Here is a 21,594-nt window from a genome sequence, read left to right as displayed (position 1 = left end):
CAAAAGGCCAAGCATTGATTTGACCCAAAAGACCCTCAAAGTTATAGAACCAAGAAACACAATTTACCAGGCATAGTCCAGAAACCCCAGGAACTGGAAATTATGTAGCTAGAGGTGGGCTCTAAATTGCAAGATGAGCTCAAAGTCTGTTTAAGAAATACATATTAGGTTTGGCACTGGTGACTCATACTTGCAAGCCCTACTATTCATATTTAGGAGGCTGAGATCTGAAGATTGTGTTTCCAAGACACCAGCTTGAGCAGAAGAAAAGTCCATGAGACTCTTATCTACAAATAACCAGTGAAAAGCCAGACACAAAGGTGTGGCTCAAGTGGTAGAGCACCAGCCTTGAGCTAAAACACAAAGTGAAAGCACCAGAACCTGAATTCAAACCCTGGTACTGGCAAAAAAAAAAAAGAGAAAGAACCAATAAACAAAAGAAAAAAAGAAAGAAAGAAGAAAAGAAGGAAGGAAGAAGGAAGAAAAGAAAAAAAGAAACAGAAATGGACACTAAGGTTTCAGCATAATGTTTTATGGCAGAGCAGGTGCAAGGCACTGGATTTAATCCTTAACACAACCGCAAAAAGAAAGAAATACACATTCCTTCAACCAGGCCTACAGAGTTGCTCCTAGTAGAAGGTAAGACAGAGAATCTGTAAGGAGCTGCATAGGATAAGAGTTTGGAACCCTCTTTCTGAAAACAAAGGATGGAGGAAATATCGACATGCTGAAGAATAAGTAGATGATCATCTTTAATTTATATGTTTCAATATTTATATTTTAAGTACAACTAAGCCAAAATATAATCAAAATAATAAAATAATAATAGTGGCTTCTAATATATGATAGGCCCTCAGATTCCTAACCAGAATCCTGCAGCCTAGATGTTACAGAATTCAGAAAGCGTATGTTTGAAGTAAAAGAGTACACACATTACCTTATATTTCGTGTGGGGTGAGGGTGGGGCCCGTCCCTAGTAATGAAACACATTAATATTTCTGTAGTAGCATGGTTGAATTAAATACATACAAAATGGGACAAATAAGGAGTAAAACTAACCTCCTCCTGTCTATTTTGGTCAGTCTTTGCTGACAAATTAATGTTTAAAATTTATTTTAAAAACAAGCCGGTGATTGCCTAAGATCAGGAGGGTAAAGAATGGGGAGTTATTGTTTACTGGGTACAGAGCCACAGTTTCACAAAATGAAGAGTTCTGGGGATGCGTGAAGATAGCACGACATTATTAATATGTTTATAAGATTATAAATATTATTGTACATTTTGTCACTGGAAAAACAAAACAAAACAACTTTTTGTTTTCAGAGCTTTTCGGATTTCAGAATTCTACCAACATTTGCATATAGGGTCTACCTTTCCAATCCTGATATAATTTTAAAAATAAACTACTCGAGTTTTCTGTGCCTTATTTTCTTCAACAAAACAAAAGGTAAATACTGCAAATTAGATATTAATGTGTTTAAACTGTTACCACTTCAGTTGGATTTTTTTTAAAATTATAATTTGGATAACTTAGCAAGAACATCCACGCTAGTTTGGGGTCCGATGGGTGTGTGTCCCTCAGGCCAGCTTTGAACTTGCAGACTTTTCTCCATAATCAGAATCTTCAGCAGTGAGGTGAAGCCAGAGAACTCAGCTATAAACAAACAGAGGCAGACAAGTAATAGGCAAAAGTGAAGGAACTGAGGTTGTTTCCAGGTTTCTAGCCTAGGTTACCATCATTTTGCCTCTCCCCTGGCCTCCTGCACTTTATTCTGCCCCAGTCTCCTGGTTCTACCTGTGAGAAAAACTGTCTACTCTATCACAGTGTGTTGCTTAAAAGTTCCTGTTTTGGCCTGGTGACTTGGCTTTTGTTAAGGAAAAGAGGAATTGCTTTGACATAAGGAAGTATTTTTGAAAGGCAAAGTTTTTGTCTTAAACTGGTTTATTTTCAAGATGGAATTAAGACACACCTTATACTATTCAAGAAATAGTAGAGGGTGTGGGTATATTTTGGGATTACTTGTGTACTATTAATCTTACTTTAAAGTCATCTTATGTATTTTACCATATTCAAACTAGCCACTCATGAGCGGATTTGTGAACCTGAGCTCAATCAATCTGAGCAGAGAGGGAAGGGCCTGCTGCACTAGAGATAAATAGGGAAGCAGGCCCTTGCTCTACGTGCTTGCTTGACAGATTTTTGGCTGATAGTGCACCCTTCTGAAGAAGTAAATTTTATTTTGCTGGGACTTTTAAAAAAAAATTTGTGTCTATTTCTGTGACACCAGTGGTTCTTAGAGAGTATAATTATAATATGCCTCACACAAGAATCCATTCCAGAGGATACTTTTAGGGGAGGAACACAAAGGCGCAAGGTCTATGTGCTTCTAGTCACATAAAATAATATTTATCAAAATGAAAACAAAAAGAATACATTCTTCATACTTTCCAAACATCCTTTCCCAAACCAAAACTTATTCCCATTTCAAGGTCTAGCTATTTACAAAAGGTTAATAGTAATTATACTATTTCATATAAATGTGTTAACTTTCATGGACCAATATATTCTTCTCTCCAGATGATACAGTTCTCTTTCCAGGAGGCATTTCCAAGGCAATGCTTTTACCTAGGAAGGTATTTGGGAGGAAAGAACTAATCCTTAGCATTTTGCTAAGTACTTTGCACACGCATTTCACTTAAATCCTCCTTTAACATCCTCCTAACAGATTGGCACTGAACTTATTTTTTACAGGTGAATAAACTAAAGCTCCAAGAAGAAACTTGTTTTCTGCAGTCACAGCCAGGCAGCAGTAGGTCTAGGCAGCAGTAGCAGGAGCCTGACAACCTTTTCCCAACGTGCCATATCTATATTGGAGAGCTACAGTAGCAGCATGCTGGCCATCTGTGGGGAGGGTATTTTAAAGTAGGCAAGACCTTGAAGCTCCTACAGCTAACCAGATTCTCCTACTAATTACTTCTTTCTAAATTTCTATTTACCCCTAAAACTACTTCTCAGTATATTATGCCAAACACAACACGGGATGTCTCTTTCTCAATATAAGTATAATTTTTTTCACTTGGCTATAACATTCAGAAAATGCCTTAAAAGGGAAAGACTAAGAATTAAGAGTCCCACTGCTTTGTGAGAAGACCAGGGCCACAGAGGACACTTTAGAAGAGCTCCATCAAACCAAAGTAGGGATCAGAGAGTGTCCTTAACACAAAATATTAAAACATAGCCAATAGGGCTGGAAATATGGCCTAGTGGTAAAGTTCTCCCTTCATATACATGAAGCCCTGGGTTCGATATATAGAAAAAGCCGGAAGTGGCGCTATGGCTCAAGTGGTAGAGTGCTAGCCTTGAGCAAAAATAAGCTCAGGGACAGTGCTCAGGCCCTGAGATCAAACCCTAGGACTGGCAAAAAAAAACAAAAACAAAAAAAACACCATAAAACATAGCCAATAGAAAGGACACCCATATTGCAGTCTAAGCATAATGTTTCTTGTTGCATGATTGGAACTGGTGCCTTCTTAAAACATGCAGAGAACTTCCTGGAGGAGGAACTCACTTTTCCATCTTTGTAACACATACCCCGGTAGGGCAGGAAGGCTTTCCAGTTCATTGTAGAGAACAAGATCTGACAGAACCCATTTAATATTTATTGAATAAATCAATGTATACCTTTACCTCCTTTCTCTGGAATCCCTCATAACCTGCCACCTTTAACCTGCATTTTCTAGAGGTCTCTCTGAATCTCTAACTTTTCTCCCAAATATCAATTCTTCTCCCTCTTCTTTCAGTAGAAACAGATTTCAAATAAATACAAGTATTTTTGCTGAATATTCAAGTATTTCTCATTGGAAAATGAAATATAGAATACTCTAGGAAATACGAGTTAAAATGAAGAATGACAACATTTGGTAAATACACAGAACATTCTATTCTTATCAAAATGCAGACACATATAAACTGAAATTGTAGCAGCTGTGTTTGTTTTAGAATTTAGGCATTTGGGGAAGAAAAGTGCAATGTTTTTATTTTAATGTCAGCCTGATGTCAAGTTTAAAATATAACATGAATATGTCTATCTATTTTACCTCTTTTCCTAGCGAATCCTCTAATATGGTCTTTAATCAATATCTCTAATCCCTAGTCCTGGTCACATACAACCCAGGAGGTGAAATGTCTATAAACTTTGTGTTGCCAGAATGTTCTAAAATATGTTATAATTAATGAAGTGGTAAAGCAAATGTAGGCATAGCAATCTACGCTTTGTTGGGTTTCACAAAAAGATCTTCATTTAAAGGAAATAAAAACATCACATGAGCAATAGCACACAGGGTTGCCATGGTAACAAACTACATTTTTGCTATTTTACTCTTCAACTGTGGTACATATGAGCTATTACAACCAAATGATGTTAACATTCACTCCCTTCTGATTATATAGAGGTTGCTGGAAAAAGTTGTACTTACAGTTCAAGAAATTTTCATTTTTAATCAATCTTCTTTTGTCTTTTCTAGAAATTGTAATTAAAATACATAAAGTAATGATTAATATTGCATACTATGGCAAGTTTCCATTGTCCTTTTACTTATGTAGAGACAATCCTAAAATATCAATCCTAAAAAAAGAAATCAACCACAAATACCAATCTGAGCATTTGAAGTATTGCTCTGTGTGTGTGTGTGGGGGGGGGGTGGTAATAAAGTATCCAAAGGGAATAAAGAGAGGTAAGAAATTCATTAACATATATACACATATACAATACATACTTAGCATCATCTCCAGGCTCATTTAAATCATTGTTAACTAACATGAACAAAACACAACCACCTCCATCATATCAGAGTACTTATGGCTTTTTCAGAGTTTCTACCTATCATCTTTCTAACTATCCTAGCCAATCTTCCTCCGGGCACCTGCAGGGTAAACAGCCTTCAAGAGTAAGCATGTGTCTCTCTGTGGACCAACAGGTCACACGCATAATAATACATTCCCAAGTCAAGTAAAGATGGATATAATTTGCAGCTGCAACTCTTTTCCTAACAAGATAAGACTGTGCTGGACAGGAGAACAGATGTAGTGAAGAATGTACACTCAGGACATTATTATTTAGGACACCTGAGTTATTTACAGTGCTGGAGTGCTCACACTTCAACAAAACAAGGGTATCAAATGAAATTATTTATTGGCACTAATTGAAAGAAAATGTACATACATGATCATATATGATCTACCTATGCACATATATTCTTTCTATAGTTTAAAACAATACCTTCCTGTTTCCACTGTTTTCCAATTTAAGGAGTAAAACTTTCGTTCCAATTTTATTTTTAAAGAAACTGTTAGAGCCAGGTATTAGTGGCTCATGCCTGTAATCCTAGCTACTCCAAAGGCCGAGAATCTTAAGAATTCCAGTTTGAAGCCAACCCAGGCAGGAAAGTCTTTGAGAGTCTTAACTCTAATTAACCAGCGAAAAATCAGAAGTGGATCTGTGGTTCAAGTTGTGGAACTCTAGGCTTGAGTAGAAAAGCTCAGGGATAGCAACCAGACTTGAGTTCAAACTCCGGTACTGGCACTCACGAACATGTACACACACATACACACACACACACACACACACACACACACACACACACAGAGTTAGAGAAGGCCTTCTTTGAAAACATTTTTTAAAAATCTACCTCTACTGACATCTTCCACTGCAAGTAGATCATTTTCAGTGTTTTCCAGTCAAGGGGAATCACATAGTCATCAGGCAATAAGGATTCTGTGGGAAAAAGGGGGAACAAGTTTCATCTTGTTATACATTCACCCTAAATATGAAGCTATGCAAACATAATATCAGGGTTGCTGTAATGTTAAAAGTCCTGTTTTAAAGATATTTCAGTTATGGCTAAAACAACAGTCTTCAGATACCAACTAGTAAATACTATCTAGACTCAATGGAAATCTTTATTATGTATGAAAAAATAGTATATGGCATAGTTCATATTCTAATGTAGTTGTATAATCATATACACACCAACATACACACATAGAATAGCTTCAAGTGGTACTGTCTAAAGCATAAAATTTAGGTAGCCTCCCTTTCTTGTAACATGTAGGAAGTATTACAACCATGGCAAATTTAGTCTTCCTACAAATTGCTTCTTCAGATACAAGGATTCTTTACAACTAAGAATCACATAATGCCAGGTGCTGGGTAGTGAGATCTGAGGATCATGGTTTGAAGCCAGTGCTGGCAGGAAAGTCTGTGAAACTCTTATCTCCAATTAATAACCAAAAAAGCTGGAAATAGAGCTGTAGCTCAAATGGTAAAGTGCCAACCTTGAGTATAAAAGCTTAGGGACAGAGCCTGGGCTGAGTTCAAGCCCTAGTTTGGCAATACATATACGCGTGCACACACACACACACACACACACACACATACATACATACATACATACATACATACATACATACATACATACATGCTCATAACATATAACACAAATACTCCTATACTTATATAGTCCTACGCATACTTTGGTTTCTTACAGCTGGGACGCCTGTATATGGCCCCACTATATAATCCTATTGTGTCTGCAGAGCTCCTAATGCTAGGAATGGACCACATAAGAGTTTGGCTTCTCCAATCTAGCCAAACAAGGTTCACAGCCTGCACTTAGAACTTCTCTTCCCTTCCCTTCCATGTCATTTCCAAAGGTGAAATTATCTCTTTTCTTCCAAGCTCCATTCCTTCACTGCTTGTGTTGTGCAAATTTGTTTCCATGTTGAAGGCAACCCAAACAAAACCATAACCCCATATTCTCTTCCACAATTCATATCACACTGCTAACCTCATTCATAAAATATGTGCAGTAATTTTATTTTGTGTTAGTCTCTATTTAGAAGGAAAGCTATTTGATGAAATCAATTTCCTTTAAAAGCTTTCTGAAGTTTAATTAATGGATGTGCAATCATTGTTGATTATGTTGATATTGTACATTCAAAGGAGGACTCCTTTTACACCATTGCCTTTCTGTATCCTGGTGCTGATCTAAGGTGATGATTCTTAATCTTTTTGGGTCATGGACTCTTCTGAGAAGGTGATAACATTTATATCCTTTCTCTTAGAAAAAGAATGTCACAAAAAGTTCTTCATATACTTTAAGAATATGAACTTTAGACTAAGATTTCTGACTTACATTGTTTTTAATTATTTCAAGTTCCCCATAGCAAATGTGTTTTAATTTTAAATAATTGTTGAGAGGATGGTTTTTCTTTCTCCTTTTGTCTGAGAGGAGTTAAGATTAACGTTTACTCTAAGATTAATTTATCTCCATTTAATCAGCAAAGAGTTGGAAATGGAAGTGGCTCAAGTGGTAGAGTAGTAGTCTTAAGCAGAAAAAGCTAAAAGAGTTCAACTCTCCCCTGACCTAACAACAACAAAAATACCTCAACTATTTCATGTGTTTTCTCATAACTAATTTTTTTCTATTCCTCATCTATTTATTACATATCTGAAAGCCGTAATTGTGAATGATAAAAGAAAAAGCTACCTGCCAAATAAGGGAAGGGTAGAAAGCAAAAAAATGAAAAAACAAACAAAAAACCTAGCCAGGTGCTGATGGCTCTCACCTGTACCTACTCAGGAAGCTGAGATCTGAGGATTATGGTGCAAATCAGCCCAGCTCTCAGCCTCTACTTCACATGAACTCAAGATACATTTAAGACTATTAGTGGCAAGGCTGTGAGCCTTAAAAGTCAAGTACTATTAACTACAGGTCTTCAATTTCATCACTAACCACATGTAAAAGCACCTCAAAATGTTATGTTAAATTTTAGTAAATGAAAACAATTTACCCACTGGAATTCCAGGAGGTCCAAAAAGCTTTACTAGTTTGAAGGCAAACCTTTGTGATAATGGCAGTTGAAAAGAATTAAAATCCATGCTTGTTAAATCGTGCTGATCCTCAGTTGGTAAACACTGTAATGATTTAAAGTCTTCTAGTTTCTTTAGCTTTTCACCAGATCTTTCATTTAAAAACTGAGTATCAGAAATAATCTTCAAAGAGCACAAAGTATCAGGTTGGCTACATAAAATTTCTGAAAACATAAAGTCTATATCAGTTAGTATACTACCTACTCTTGTCTGAGATTGGAAAGTCAAAAATGTTTTTTCGTTGGTAATAGATACCATCCAAAAACTAGATGTATAATGTAGTACAAGAGAAGGAACAGGATTTTTATAAAGATACATAGCATGTCCTAGTCTATTAAATGACAGGTAAGGAAAATTAAATTGTCCACCAATATTTAGAGGTGAATCTTTGATAATAGCAAAGTGAAGTGATGATGGTTTTGGATGGTCACATGCTGTGAGTTTTTGCTTTTTCTCCTCTTCTTTATTTATTTCTGAAGTTTTGTCTTTTTCTTCTCCCAAAATATTGTTCAATGCATGACTTTCTGTTAACAGGCTATGTTTGCTTGCATTGGTAAGACTCTGGCCCCCTAAGTTAAAGTTTGGGGCCAAATTAAAATTTTTTCTCCGCCTCCTTTTCTCATTCATTGTTGATTCTAAGGCATTCTTTGGGTTGTCCAGGTGAGATAAGCAGCTTCTGAAGTTGCTTGTTTCTGTGTCTCTGAATGGATCTATAGTTTCAGTTATAGGTGACAAATCTTCATTTCCTACCAGTAACTTCTCATCTATCAATATTTCTGGTCTGCTTCCTGGTCCTGATGTTTCTTCAGAAGTGCAGATCAATTGAATCAATTGCTCCTTGCTGTCAGGACAGGCCAGTTTATGTGATCTATCTTTCTTTGGTCTCTGTTCACACACAAATTTATGAGGTCCCTCAGGCCAGCTACCAAAATAGGATTGTCTCTCAGAGCCTAGCTGTAATTCCTCATCAGACAAATCATGTGTGAAAAAAGCCGAATAATTATTTTTACTTGCATGTTCTCCTTGCTCCTCTCTTAAAATGTTCTCTGATGCTCTGAATCCATGTTGATGGTGCTGAATTGGTTCATTTGGTAATCTTTGGTCTACTTCTGTCTTCTGGAGAAATGAATATGGGGTACTAACAAATGAGTTCTTCCTGTTTAATGCCATATTAAAACTATTCCCCTTATGCTTTTCTACCTTCATGGCAGAGTAGTCATCTATTGTTACACGAGGAACATTTTGAGTCCCTATAGGACAAGAACCAGAGCTTTTGTTTGACATTGATGAGGAAGCTAGACTCAAGATATCATCTCCCTTAGGGAAGTAATTCTTTGTTGTGCAATACAATTCAACTGTAGATACAACATTCTGAAAACTGTCTTGAAGATCTAGGCTTTTCCAACTGTTTTCTTTACAGCCATTCGGAAGATCTCCAAATTCATTTTGTGGGCCACCAGTGAAAAGACACCCTGATATTGCTTTGGTCTTTTCAAAATCTTCTTCATCCTGAGATGGGTACTGAGCTCCTGTTGTAAGATAACTTAAAGTTTCAAGTGAGTTTTCATCTGTGATTTCATGAAGACAGTTAGATTTTTTGTTTCGTTTTCGGTTTCTTTTTCGTTTGGCTTTGCTGAGTTGGAACTCAGTTTTCCTCAAAATTCCTTCTCTGAAACACAAAGAAGTTATAATTTCTTATTTTTGTAATATTGGAAAACCATAACATAAAATTCTCAATGCACAGATTTAAAGAATTACTTGTACAAGATATTTTAAAGTATACATGTACTTTGTACTGTATTTAAAATACTTCAAAAGAGATTTAAAAATCTTATAAATTAAAAACAAGTGTACTGCAGAGAACAAAGGTACGTGGTCTCCTTGAGACTGTGGGGGGGGGGGACAGTAGGACAGTAGAGACCAGGTCTGCAAAATAACAAACTTCTTTTCAATGGTATTTCTACATGTTTGGGTCAGCAACTTTACATTATATACCTAAAACCAAACAACTACTAAACAAACATAAAAAGGTCTAGGATAGACCTATCAGTGGATCACAATAGCTCAACAACTATGTACACATGATTGTATAAGATAAGGATAAGCAAAAAGAACTCTAAGAGGGCTGGGGATATGGCCTAGTGACATGAGGCCCTGGGTTCAATTCCCCAGCACCACATATACAGAAAACGGCCAGAAGTGGCGCTGTGGCTCAAGTGGTAGAGTGCTGGCCTTGAGCAAAAAGAAGCCAGGAACAGTGCTCAGGCCCTGAGTCCAAGCCAAAAAAAAAAAAGAACTCTAAGAGAAGGACACAGGAGGATTCTATTGTTGTCATTACGTTTAATGTTCTAGGTGAATTTCCTTTGGCCTACCCTATGTGGTTACTGTAGAATATTTTGATACACTGGATATTGTATATATGATTACCTGAACTAGGGAAGGGAAAGAAAAATGAGGGTGTAACAAATATGAGAAGAAATGTACTCACTACCTTATTATGTTATTATGTAACTGTACCCCCTTTGCACATCATCTTGTCAATAAGATTTAATTAAAAAAAGAAAAATAGGGCTGGGAATATGGTCTAGTGGCAAGAATGCTTGCCTCATATACATGAAGCCCAGGGTTCAATTCCTCAGCACCACATATATAGAAAACAGCCAGAAGTAGTGCTGTGGCTCAAGTGGCAGAGTGCTAGCCTTGAGCAAAAAGAAGCCAGGGACAGTGCTCAGGCTCTGAGTCCAAGGCCCAGCACTGGCCAAAAAAAAAAAGCAAGTGTACTGAATAAAGTTAAGTCAGTGCACATAGTCATTTTATTTACCAACTCACTGTAGGAAAACCTAATCTTTTTTTTTTTTTTTTTGCCAGTCCTGGGGCTTGGATTCAGGGCCTGAACACTGTCCCTGGATTCTTCTTGCTCAAGGCTAGCACTCTGCCACTTGAGCCACAGCGCCACTTCTGGCCATTTTCTGTATATGTGGTGCTGGGGAATCGAACCCAGGGCCTCGTGTATATGAGGCAAGCACTCTTGCCACTAGGCCATATCCCCAGCCCTGGAAAACCTAATCTTTTTCTTAAAATATATGTGTGTATACATATGAATTATATATACATATATGCAAAACCTAACATTACACATTTTAATGTCACCCCCTCCTTCACTCCCAGTTTTCTCCTCCATCCCCACCCATAAGTTGTATAGTTCATTTTCTACATAGTGTCTAGTGAACACCACTGCTGTATTTGTTTACCCTTTGTCCCTCCATTTCTGTGTCCTCCTCACACTTCCAAAGACAGATAAACAAGACAAAAACAAATACAGCAATGAAGAAACAAAACCTCTTGCTTCCATTTCCTGGAGTTCATTTTGATAAATATTATTTTATATGATCAGATACACATAGGCATTTCCCCTTGTGTTCCTCTCTGAAGAATATCCTAGTAGCTGGGTTTTATCTTGACATATACACTGTGGCAATTAAGCTGTATCAAATTATATACAATGGTTAATAAGCAATTGAGTGCAGTATTTGGGTGAAATACTTCCAACTATCCAGCTAATAGTGGTTCTAAACAGTCTGTATCGCTACTTTGATGAAAATGTGTGAGGGCATTTTTGGTGGTCACAATGCCTAGTAGTGTGTTTCTAGCATTGAACACAGAAACAAAGGATTCTAACCATCCTGTGATGCCCAGTGAGAAAGGTATGCCTCTCAAAAAAGGAACAGTATTTCCATTGGGCACACTAAGTGTTCAGAGTGGCCATTAAGGAAGGCAATGCTTAATGTGAAGAGAAAAAGGGAGTATTTAGGGAATTTTCTCATTTTGGACATAAAGTTCTAATTATTATCTCTTCAACACTGGATAATCAGAGTCAGGGCCAACGTGCCCATGAAGACATAGAAAAATGCAGTGGAAGGACACTAGACAGGTAAGGGGAAATATATGGATGATGTGGAGCAATAGAAATGCAAAGAGGAAAGAAAACCAACCAACACAAGAAAGCAAAGATGATGAAGAAAAAGGAGCCATCAATTGTTCTGCAGCTGAGCAATCGACTATAAGCTTATTAAGCCTACCTTTATTTCATCTCATACTGCTAGGTAATTTTTAATAGATAGGACATAGAACACTTTCTGTTTCTGTCACCTTTGTCACTTAATTGCTACCCTGGGTGTTGACTTAGGAATAATATCAAGGGGGCTGGAGATATAGCTAAGAGGCAAAGTACTTGCCTAGCATACACAAAGGTTCTGGGTTAAAACCCCAAGACTCAAAAAGAAAAGAAGAAAGCAAAGGAGGAAAGAAGGAAGGAAAAAGGGAGAGAGAAGAGGGGAGAGGAGAAAGGGAGAAGGAGGAAGGGAGGAGAACATTAAGGAACACTAAGATACCTAGAAGCAACTGTGATGGGGCCTCTGTTAAAACAATATCAAGTGGAACAGGGAATATGGCTTAGTGGTAGAAGTGCTTGCCTAGCATGCATGAAGCCCTACGTTCAATTCCTCAGCCTTGAGGAAAAAAAAAAGATGCCCAGGACAGTGGCCAGGCCCTGAGTTCAAGCCCCAGGACAGGGGGGAAAAAGAATATCAAGTGCAGAATGTCATCTTTGATCATAATTTTTCATGTTCAGTTATATCTCATTCCAACAAAAGCTTGAGTGTTGAAGTCCAAAGTACAGTACCAGTCACAAATTCACACTGAATAGTGGACTGTCAGAAAACAAACTCCCTGTCTCTGCCCAAATCTAGACTATTCTGTTGTAGGATAAGGAGTTAACAAATGAGTAGAGTTTACTGTTGATTTATCTCTTGAATTACATAGCAGCACATGGAGAACTTAAGACTCCAGCACTGGTTCCAGTTCATAGAGACACTGAGTATGTGGAGCTGATGTACTTCGTGTGTAGCCACCATCCTCATGAACAGTTCTCAACTGACCAAGGAAGCAGAAGATACAATTTTAAATAAATTGTAGGCTTGGAATGTAGCTGGGTAGAAGAGTACATGCCTAATATACACAGTGCCCTAGGTACCAACCCCCAAACCCATGTGCATGCACGCACGTGTGTACACACACACACACAAGTAAATAAATGGATATGAGGGTATAAAAACATAAGAATTGACCACATATGCAAGATTTTTTTTTGGCCAGTCCTGGGGCTTGGACTTAGGGCCTCAGCACTGTCCCTGGCTTCTTTTTGCTCAAGGCTAGCACTATACCTCTTGAGCCACAGCACCATTTCTGGCCTTTTCTGTTTATGTGGTGCTGAGGAACCGAACCCAGGACTTCATCCATGCTAGGCAAGCACTCTACCACTAAGCCACATTCCCCGCCCCAAATGCAAGGATTTTGTTCTGAATGAGTGAAAGCATAAAGTGTCTGTGAATTACAAGAGTTTATGTGAGGCATGAGTTTGGAAAGAGGACTTGCAAGCAAATCAGCTACCTCAGTGTTCAGCTCAAAGTCTGAACCAAGAGGCTAATCTGTTCTTACAGCAGAGGTTAGAGTAGAAAAGATAAGGGCTATGGGATTCTGTAATATTCATTCCTCAATGGCTCCTTTGCTATCTTAAAGGATTGTAAAATGATAGCTATTGAAAAGATAATTAGGACCTGTGCTGAAGATAACCCACCAAGCTTACCAAGAAATGAATGTAATGGATCAGGAAAGAATGAGGTAGCTAAATAAACTCTTGGAGTCTGGTAGATCATAAAATTTATTAAGCCATTTTACTAAAGAGTTAAGAAAGGAGGCTCCAAGGGTTGGATTCCAATGGACAATATAATACAATGTCAAGAGATAGGAAAATAGGATGACTGACTCTACAAGGAAGTGTGCCAGGGACATGTTATCAGTTCTGCCACCACTGAAATTCTATTGAGCTACTTTCCATTTTCCAGAAACAGTGGGCCAGGTCTTCTAGAAAGGAAACAAATCAGTAAGTAACTTCTGAAGTTCCTGGGAGATAAGAGATGTGGTAGAGGTAGTGATAACTTCAGCTGAAATATGTACATCTAATCAGTAAATGCATTTTCTTCAGGAACAAAGATCTATAAAGCAAGATAGGCTTTCAAAGCTGTGTCAAGCCTTGTAAACTTGACCTCACTTGTGTTGATTCACTTGGATGAATGGCACTGTTAGAAAAAAAAAAAAGAAAACCACTAAAGAAACAGTCATAGAGAAAAAAACAGGAGTGTTACAGGCACACACTGTAGCTTTTGAAAGGAAAGGAGAAGGTAGGAAATGAACAATGGTAACATATCTCCAATGAATAACATTTGACTTCTACATGGCTTAAAATCTAAACTCTGAGTAGTGACATGAAGTACCTTTTAAAAATTAAAGTTTTCTGCTCAGAGACAAATTGACCTGACCAAATGACAAAGACAAAGGTAAGAAGCATCCAGATAAAGTCCAAACTGATGACTATGGAGAAATAAAAAGGCAGAGGCGGAAATGTGTAATGATCTTCATGAAAAAAAGTAAATAAAAGAGCCAGTGACATCAAATACAGAATCTTAACTCATAGCCATGGAAAATATATGGAGTAGATCAGATATTAAAGCATATGCAGTGAGGCTGGGAATATGGCCTAGTGGCAGAAGCGCTTGCCTTGTATATATGAAGCCCTGGGTTCAATTCCCCAGCACCACATATACAGAAAATGGCCAGAAGTGGCACTGTGGCTCAAGTGGCAGAGTGCTAGCCTTGAGCAAAAAGAAGCCAAGGACAGTGCTCAGGCCCTGAGTCCAAGCCCCAGGACTGGCAAAAAAAAAAAAGCATATGCAGATTAGAAAAGAGCTTTGTGGAATAACTGTAGTTGGCCTGGAACCTGATCCTGAAAAATCTATCCAGTGAGGTCTATTTGTTTTTCTTTTTCTTTTTGTTAGTCCTGGGGCTTGAACTCAGGGCCTGGGCACTGTCCCTAAACTTTGTTTGCTCAAGGTTAGCACTCTACCACTTGAGCCACAGCATCACTTCTGGTTTTTTCTGTGTATGTGGTGCTGAGGAATCAAACCCAGGGCTTCATGTATACGAGGCAAGCACTCTACCACTAAGTCACATTCCCAGCCCTGTTTTGCTTTTTTGTTTGTTTTTATTTTTTTGGAGCTGGCAGTTGGTTTGACTTCTGGCCCTCATGCTTTCACTTGACTTTTTGCTCACTCTGCTACTTGCGCCACACTTTCACCTTTGGCTTTTTTGGTGGTTAATTGGTGATAAGTCTCACAAACTTTTCTGGCTTTTTTTTTTTTTTTGCCAATCCTGGAGCTTGAACTCAGGGCCTGAGCACTGTCCCTAGCTTCTTTTTGCTCAAGGATAGCACTCTGCCACTTGAGCCACAGCACCACTTCTGGCTTTTTCTATAAATGTGGTGCTAAGGAATGGAACCCAGGGCTTCATGCATACTAGGCAAACCTCTACCACTAGGCCATATTCCTAGCCCCCACTTTTCTGGCTTTGAACTGTGATGCTCAGATCTCAGCCTCTTGAATAGCTAGGCTTATAGGCATGAGCCACCCGTGTCCAGCTTCTAGGTTTCCTTTCTTATATGGGGTAATATCCTCAAATAACTATGGTTGCTTTGACTTCTCTCGAGGCACTCTAGCTTACAGGGTATACTTCCGTTCTGATAACTTGACCCTATCTTTAAGATAGAGCAGCTATCTGGTAGGGAGAGGAGGAGCTAGTTACTGAATCACTTTAAAGGCAATGCACTAAGCCACTGCATGTGAGGCAAGGCTTAATACTTGGGGTAAACAATCAGCTTGAAAGGGAAGACCAGGCACTGAGACATGTTAGGAAATGAAGGCTTTGAGAAGCAGGGACAGTGCTCAGGCCCTGAGTTTAAGCCCCAGGACTGGCAAAAAAAAAAAAATGAAGGCTTTGATAAGTAGCCAGGAACATGCCTACATGTGGGTGTCTGCTTGGAAACTCTCTGAGAAGTTCGTAAGCTTTCACTCTGGCTGGTGCCCAGACTGCCAAGTAGGAAGCAAAAAGTAAGGCAGAGTTTAAACTGACTTGGCATGGAAAGTGTGCAAAACATGACAGGGAGACTGTCAGCAAAGATAATTTTAATTTCTGCTGTGGTTCCAGATATTGAAGGAAACTTCTGTTGAACAATAACTGACTGCTAAGTTTGAGGAACAAGGGCATCAGTTAGCACATACAACAAAGAATATAGACTCTTAACAATTAGTGCAGAAAATCACTAAACAGCCAGCTATAACAAATTGGGCAGGGAGTAGGATCTGATTACAATTAACACAGCATATTGTTCAAAATGTCTGATTTTCAACCAAAAGATTAGATGTGCACAGAAATAAGAAATTATGACCTAGCTGGGCACAAGTGCCTCTCATCTGTAACCCTAGTTATATAGAAGAGGCTGATATCTCAAGGACTGCATTTTGAGGTCTGGCTGAGTAGAAAAGTTTGAACAGACCCTTTTAAGCCAATAGGCAAGGAGATCAACCATACACTTGTCATCCTAGCTACATGGGAAACTAGGATAGGTGCATCAAAATGACAAAACAGTCCAGCCAGAAAAGTCTATGAGACTCCATTGCAACTGGAAGAACTGAGCATGGGGACATGTATTTGTTCTCCCATCTATGGTGAGAAACAAAAACACAGGAGAATCACAGTCCAGGTAAATACCTGGGTAGGAAGCAAGGTCTTAGGCATGGCTGGAGCAGTAGCATATCTGCCTAGACATTGGATTTATAAGGCAACACAAAGACTTTCTACCAATTACTTAAAATACAATAAAATAGCTGGTGGCTCATGCCTGCAATCCTAGCTACTTGGAAGGCTAATATTTGAGGACTGAGGTTCAAAACCATCCCAAGCAGGAAAGTTTGTGAGACTCTTATTTCCAATTAATCATTAAAAAGGCCCAGAAGTAGAACTGTGGCTCCAGTATAGAGCATAAGCCTAGCACAAAACAAGCTCAGGGACAGTGCCCAGGCCCTGAATTCAAGCCTCAGGACTGGCACGCACATGAGCCCTCACACGTGCTTGTGTGTTTGTGTGTGTACACGTGCATACACTCACATAAAATGTTAAAAAATGGATAAAGAACTAAAGAAAATAATGAGAATAATTTTTCAGAAAATAACGTCAATAAAGAGATATTATAAAAGGAAAAACAAACAGAGTTCAAGAGTATAACAACTGAAATAAAAAATGTCTCTAGAAGGGCTGGGGATATGGCCTAGTGGCAAGAGAGCTTGCCTCGTATACATGAGGCCCTGGGTTCGATTCCCCAGCACCACATATACAGAAAACGGCCAGAAGTGGTGCTGTGGCTCAAGTGGCAGAGTGCTAGCCTTGAGCAAAAGGAAGCCAGGGACAGTGCTCAGGCCCTGAGTCCAAGGCCCAGGACTGGCCAAAGGGGAAAAAAAAAATGTCTCTAGAGGATAAGCATGGTGACTCAGGCCTATAATCCCAGGACTTGAAAGACAGAAGTATCATGAATTCAAAGTCAACTTGAGTTATATAGCAAGACTTTGTCTCAAAACAAACAAACAAAAAGGAAAAGAAAAGAAAAGGATTGGAGAGTAGCCAGTAGAGCCCAGTGTGGAATACCTGCCTGTCAGGTAGAAGGCAGAGGGTGCAATTCTAATTATCACACAAAAGAAAGGAAAAAAAATGAAGAGAGAGATAGGAAGGGGGTAGGAAGGAAAGAGAGAGAGAGAGGGAAGAAGGGAGAGAGGGGAGGGGAGAGAGGAAGAAGGGAGGGAGGGAGGGAAGAAGAAAGGAGGAAGAAGCTGACTTGAGCTCGCAGAAGACCCATGCAGATACTGAGATTATGCAACCTAAGTAGTAAAAAAAAAAAAAAAAGAATTAAGGAGAATAAAAAGAACCTAAGAAATCTTGGAACCACACCAAGCATAACAATCTAAGCACAACAGATGTCTTAGAAGGATTAAAAGGCCACATACAAGAGATATGATAATAAGATTAACATTTGATCCCTTGTCAGGAACTAGAAAGGCCAGAAAGTAATGAGGTGACATTTTCAAAGTGCTGAAAGAAAAGGACTATCAATCATGAACAGTATTTTAAGAAAGAAAAAAAGAAAGAAGGAAAAGGAAAAGAACCTATTCTTCACAAATATAGGAGAAAAACTGAAAACTGGACTCAACTATAATCTTAACTACTTTGGAGGCTAAGACCTGGAGGATCAAGGTTTAAAGCTAGCCTAAGTGAGAAAAAAAAAGTTCATGGGATTACATCTCCAATTAGCCAGGTATAACTCAAGTGGTAGAGCACCAGCCAAACAAGCCAACTGAACAAGTTCAAGGCCCTGAGTTCAAACCTCAGTAACATGAAACAAAGAAAAACAAAACAAAAGCCCTGAGGTTTATTACTAGTAGGTCTGTCCTGCCAAAAAATGATAAACTGAAGAGTGGCTGAAATGAGAGAACACTAAATAATAAGTCAAATCTACACAGTAGTGTAGCCCAGTAAACTTAGCACTCAAGAAGCACAGGGACAGTGCTCAGTCTCTGAATTCAAGCCCCAGGGCTAGCAAAAGCAAAACAAAAATGTGGAATTGAATCTGGAACAGAGAATAGAACAAATAAGATGCAAAGGGGAAGGAGATCAAGGGAATTAACCTATGCTACTAAATATAAGATTTATATAGCTGAAGTCATTAGGATACTGTGCTATTAGAATATGGATTTTAAAAAAACACGAATGAGTGCTGGGAATTAGCCTAGTGGTAGAGTGCTTGACTCACATATATAAAGCCCTGGGTTCAATTCATCAGCACCACATATATAGAAAAAGCCAGAAGTGGTGCTGTGGCTCAAGTGGTAGAATGCTAGCCTTGAGCAAAAAGAAACCAGGGACAGTGCTCAGGCCCTGAGTCCAAAGCCCAGGACTGGCAAAAAAAAAAAAAAAAAAAAGGTCCCTATAGATAAAGTATCAAAATTAACCCCTCATATCCTGCTATATACATAAAGAGAAATCTCTGAAAGGATTAAAGGCTTATATGTTACAAGAAAAATATAAAACTTTAGAAGAGAGTATGTGTGGATAGGTTTTGTTTTTCCTTGGGTAGTGAAACATCTCAGGACCCAGAGAGAGAAAAGAGAGAGGAGAGAGAGAGGGGAGAGAGAGAGGAGAGAGAGGAGAGAGAGAGAGAGAGAGAGAGAAGAGAGAGAGAGAGAGAGAGAGAGAGAGAGAGAGAGAGAGAGAGAGAGAGAGAGAGAGAGAGAGAGAGAGAGAGAGAGAGAGAGAGAGAGATCAAAGGAAAAGATTAGGGCTGGGGATATGGCCTAGTGGTGAGAGAGCTTGCCTTGTATACTTGAGGCCCTGGGTTCGATTCCCCAGCACCACATATACAGAAAGTGGCCAGAAGTGGCGCTGTGCAGAGTGCTAGCCTTGAGCAAAAAGGAAGCCAGGGACAGTGCTCAGGCCCTGAGTCCAAGGCCCAGGACTGGCAAAAAAAAAAAAAAAAGGAAAAGATTAATGCATTCCTTTACACTAAAAAACTTTTTGCATCAAGAGACACCATAAGGAGGTTAGAAAAGATGAGCCATAACCTGGAATGGGTAAGTTATGTCCAACAATGTGCCAAAGTCTTTCAGAGGCACACTGACTTTTTTTATCCTCAGAATAGGAAGTTACTTCCCCAAGCTCCCTTTCCAATTATTTTGTAGGTCCCACAAATACAAAGAACTGGTAGAAAACAGGAAGAGAGGCTGTCTAGAGGCTGGCAACAGCAAACAGTAAGTGAAGAACCCTAAAATGCTGTCGAGGAAACAGTTCTAACACGAGAAACCTCAGCAGCCCAATGATGGTGGGATCTGGGCAACAGCATCTTCTACCTGTCTCTTTTGGGAATGCTTACAGCTTCTGGCATATATTAATCTCTGGGTATTTACCCAATATTGTTTTCACCTATCCCTTCCAATGCCTTTATCATCAGTTCTTTGGGATTCCTCTACTTCAAGCACATACATGGTTTCCTGATTAGATGCAGATAATCCACATAAAAGGCCAAAGTTTAGTATCTAGAGTAAGGGGATCTTACAAAGCAATAAGAAAGACAAGTGACTAGGTTAGTGGTGTGAATGGTGCATGAATGTAATCGCAACTACTTGGGAGGCAAAGAGAGTTGGGTTGTGAGCTCAAGGCCCATCTGGGCAAAGATATATCTAAACCAAGTCAAATAAAATAAAAAGGGCCTACTTTAAGTGGTAGAGCATGCACATTCTGGGTTCAATTCCAGAAAGAAAGAGACAGAGAGAAAGAGTAGAAGAGAAATGAGAGAGAGAGAGAGCGAGAGAGAGAGAGAGAGAGAGAGAGAGAGAGAGAGAGTGAGAGAAGAAAGCAATGAAAGCAAAAGGCAAAGAGAATAAAGGGCTAAGACTATGTAGAAAATAAGCAAAAATCATAAAAAAAGCATTTTTAGAGGAAACAGTTCAAAATACATGAAAAAAGTTCAGCCTCAGTAACAAGTCAAAACCACAATAAGATAAAATTTCATTTCTGCAAATTAGCAGAAAATTTACATCTTCCAATACCAGTGTTAACAAGAATTGAAAGTAACAGGAATTCTTTCTCATAGCTTATGGGAGTAGAAAAAAGACAGAGTGACTGTGAAAAACAATGTGCATCTGTCTACTTAGGAAAACCAAATGTATCCCTATCTTAAAAATCAAGCAATCCCACTCCAAGGTATAGAACCCAGAGTAGCAACTTTAAGGCTCTTTCAACTGCTACCCAACAAAATATATTTTGTAATCATTCTCAGTACCCACTGACATACACATCATAAAGCAGTATTTAGTATGTAAGAAATACTTAAAAATATATGTAAAACTAATGCATATGTAAAATAGAAAATGTTTATTTCCTGCTACCAAATTGATTTTATATCCCTTTACTGGGTCACATTTTAAAACTGCAGTATTGCCTTAGATAAATTCTACATATCTATAAAGCATTCTTTATAACAGCAAAATTCTGGAAGCAATTTATTTATTCATCAATAGAATAGATAAAACGAATAGAAGCAAACATGCTGGCTCACATCTGTAACCCTAGCTACTTAAGAGGCAGAGATCAGGAGGACTGCATTCAAGTGAGGCCAGCTGGAGCAGAAAATTCACAAGACCACATCTCAACCACCAAGAAGCTACAAACAAAGTATAAATAAGAAGGTGGCAGTCCATGCTGCCCTTTTTTTTTTTTTTTTTTTTTTGCCAGTCCTGGGCCTTGGACTCAGGGCCTGAGCAACGTCCCTGGCTTCTTTTTGCTCAAGGCTAGCACTCTACCACCTGAGCCCAATATTCTATTCTTAACCTGTAACACAGACACTCATTTTATTACTGGTCTTACCAAATAGCTACATTTTATAATACCTACTTCATAATAAATATATTTTTAGGTAAATAAAGAAATCTTTCCTAGGAATTCACACAGAGTAACACTAAAAATACCTGACAGAATGATTTTTTCTTTTATGAGCCCTAATAAGGAAAAGTTTTTAGATGGGCATTTTTAATATTAACAAAACTTTTTCTATGAAATGAAATGTACAAACTACATTTCATGTGGAAAAATTAGATAATTAGCAGAGTGTAGTAGACAGCTAGCCTAGCATGCACGAAACATCCCCAGCATCAAAAAGAGAAGTTACTAG

At 38.5% G+C, this 21,594-nt stretch overlaps 1 protein-coding gene across 1 annotated transcript in view; it reads right to left on the bottom strand.

Annotated features, from left to right (window-relative positions):
* Positions 1-460: 460 nt before the first annotated feature.
* The window catches only part of N4bp2l2 (NEDD4 binding protein 2 like 2), a 69,912-nt gene continuing 48,778 nt past the window's right edge, over positions 461-21,594 (bottom strand). Inside the window, exons 7-10 of the mRNA XM_048341543.1 lie at positions 7,853-9,600; positions 5,689-5,774; positions 4,477-4,520; positions 461-1,654 (exon numbers count right to left, since the gene is read on the bottom strand). Of these exons, the coding sequence (XP_048197500.1) occupies positions 4,497-4,520; positions 5,689-5,774; positions 7,853-9,600 (1,858 nt within the window). The 3' untranslated portion in view covers positions 461-1,654; positions 4,477-4,496. The remainder of the gene's footprint in view (positions 1,655-4,476; positions 4,521-5,688; positions 5,775-7,852; positions 9,601-21,594) is intronic.

The sequence above is a fragment of the Perognathus longimembris genome, chromosome 3 (genome assembly GCF_023159225.1).
Source record: "Perognathus longimembris pacificus isolate PPM17 chromosome 3, ASM2315922v1, whole genome shotgun sequence".
Classification (NCBI taxonomy): domain Eukaryota; kingdom Metazoa; phylum Chordata; class Mammalia; order Rodentia; family Heteromyidae; genus Perognathus; species Perognathus longimembris.
Note: the sequence above shows the minus strand (reverse complement) of the source record. Positions and strands in the feature narration are given on the sequence as shown.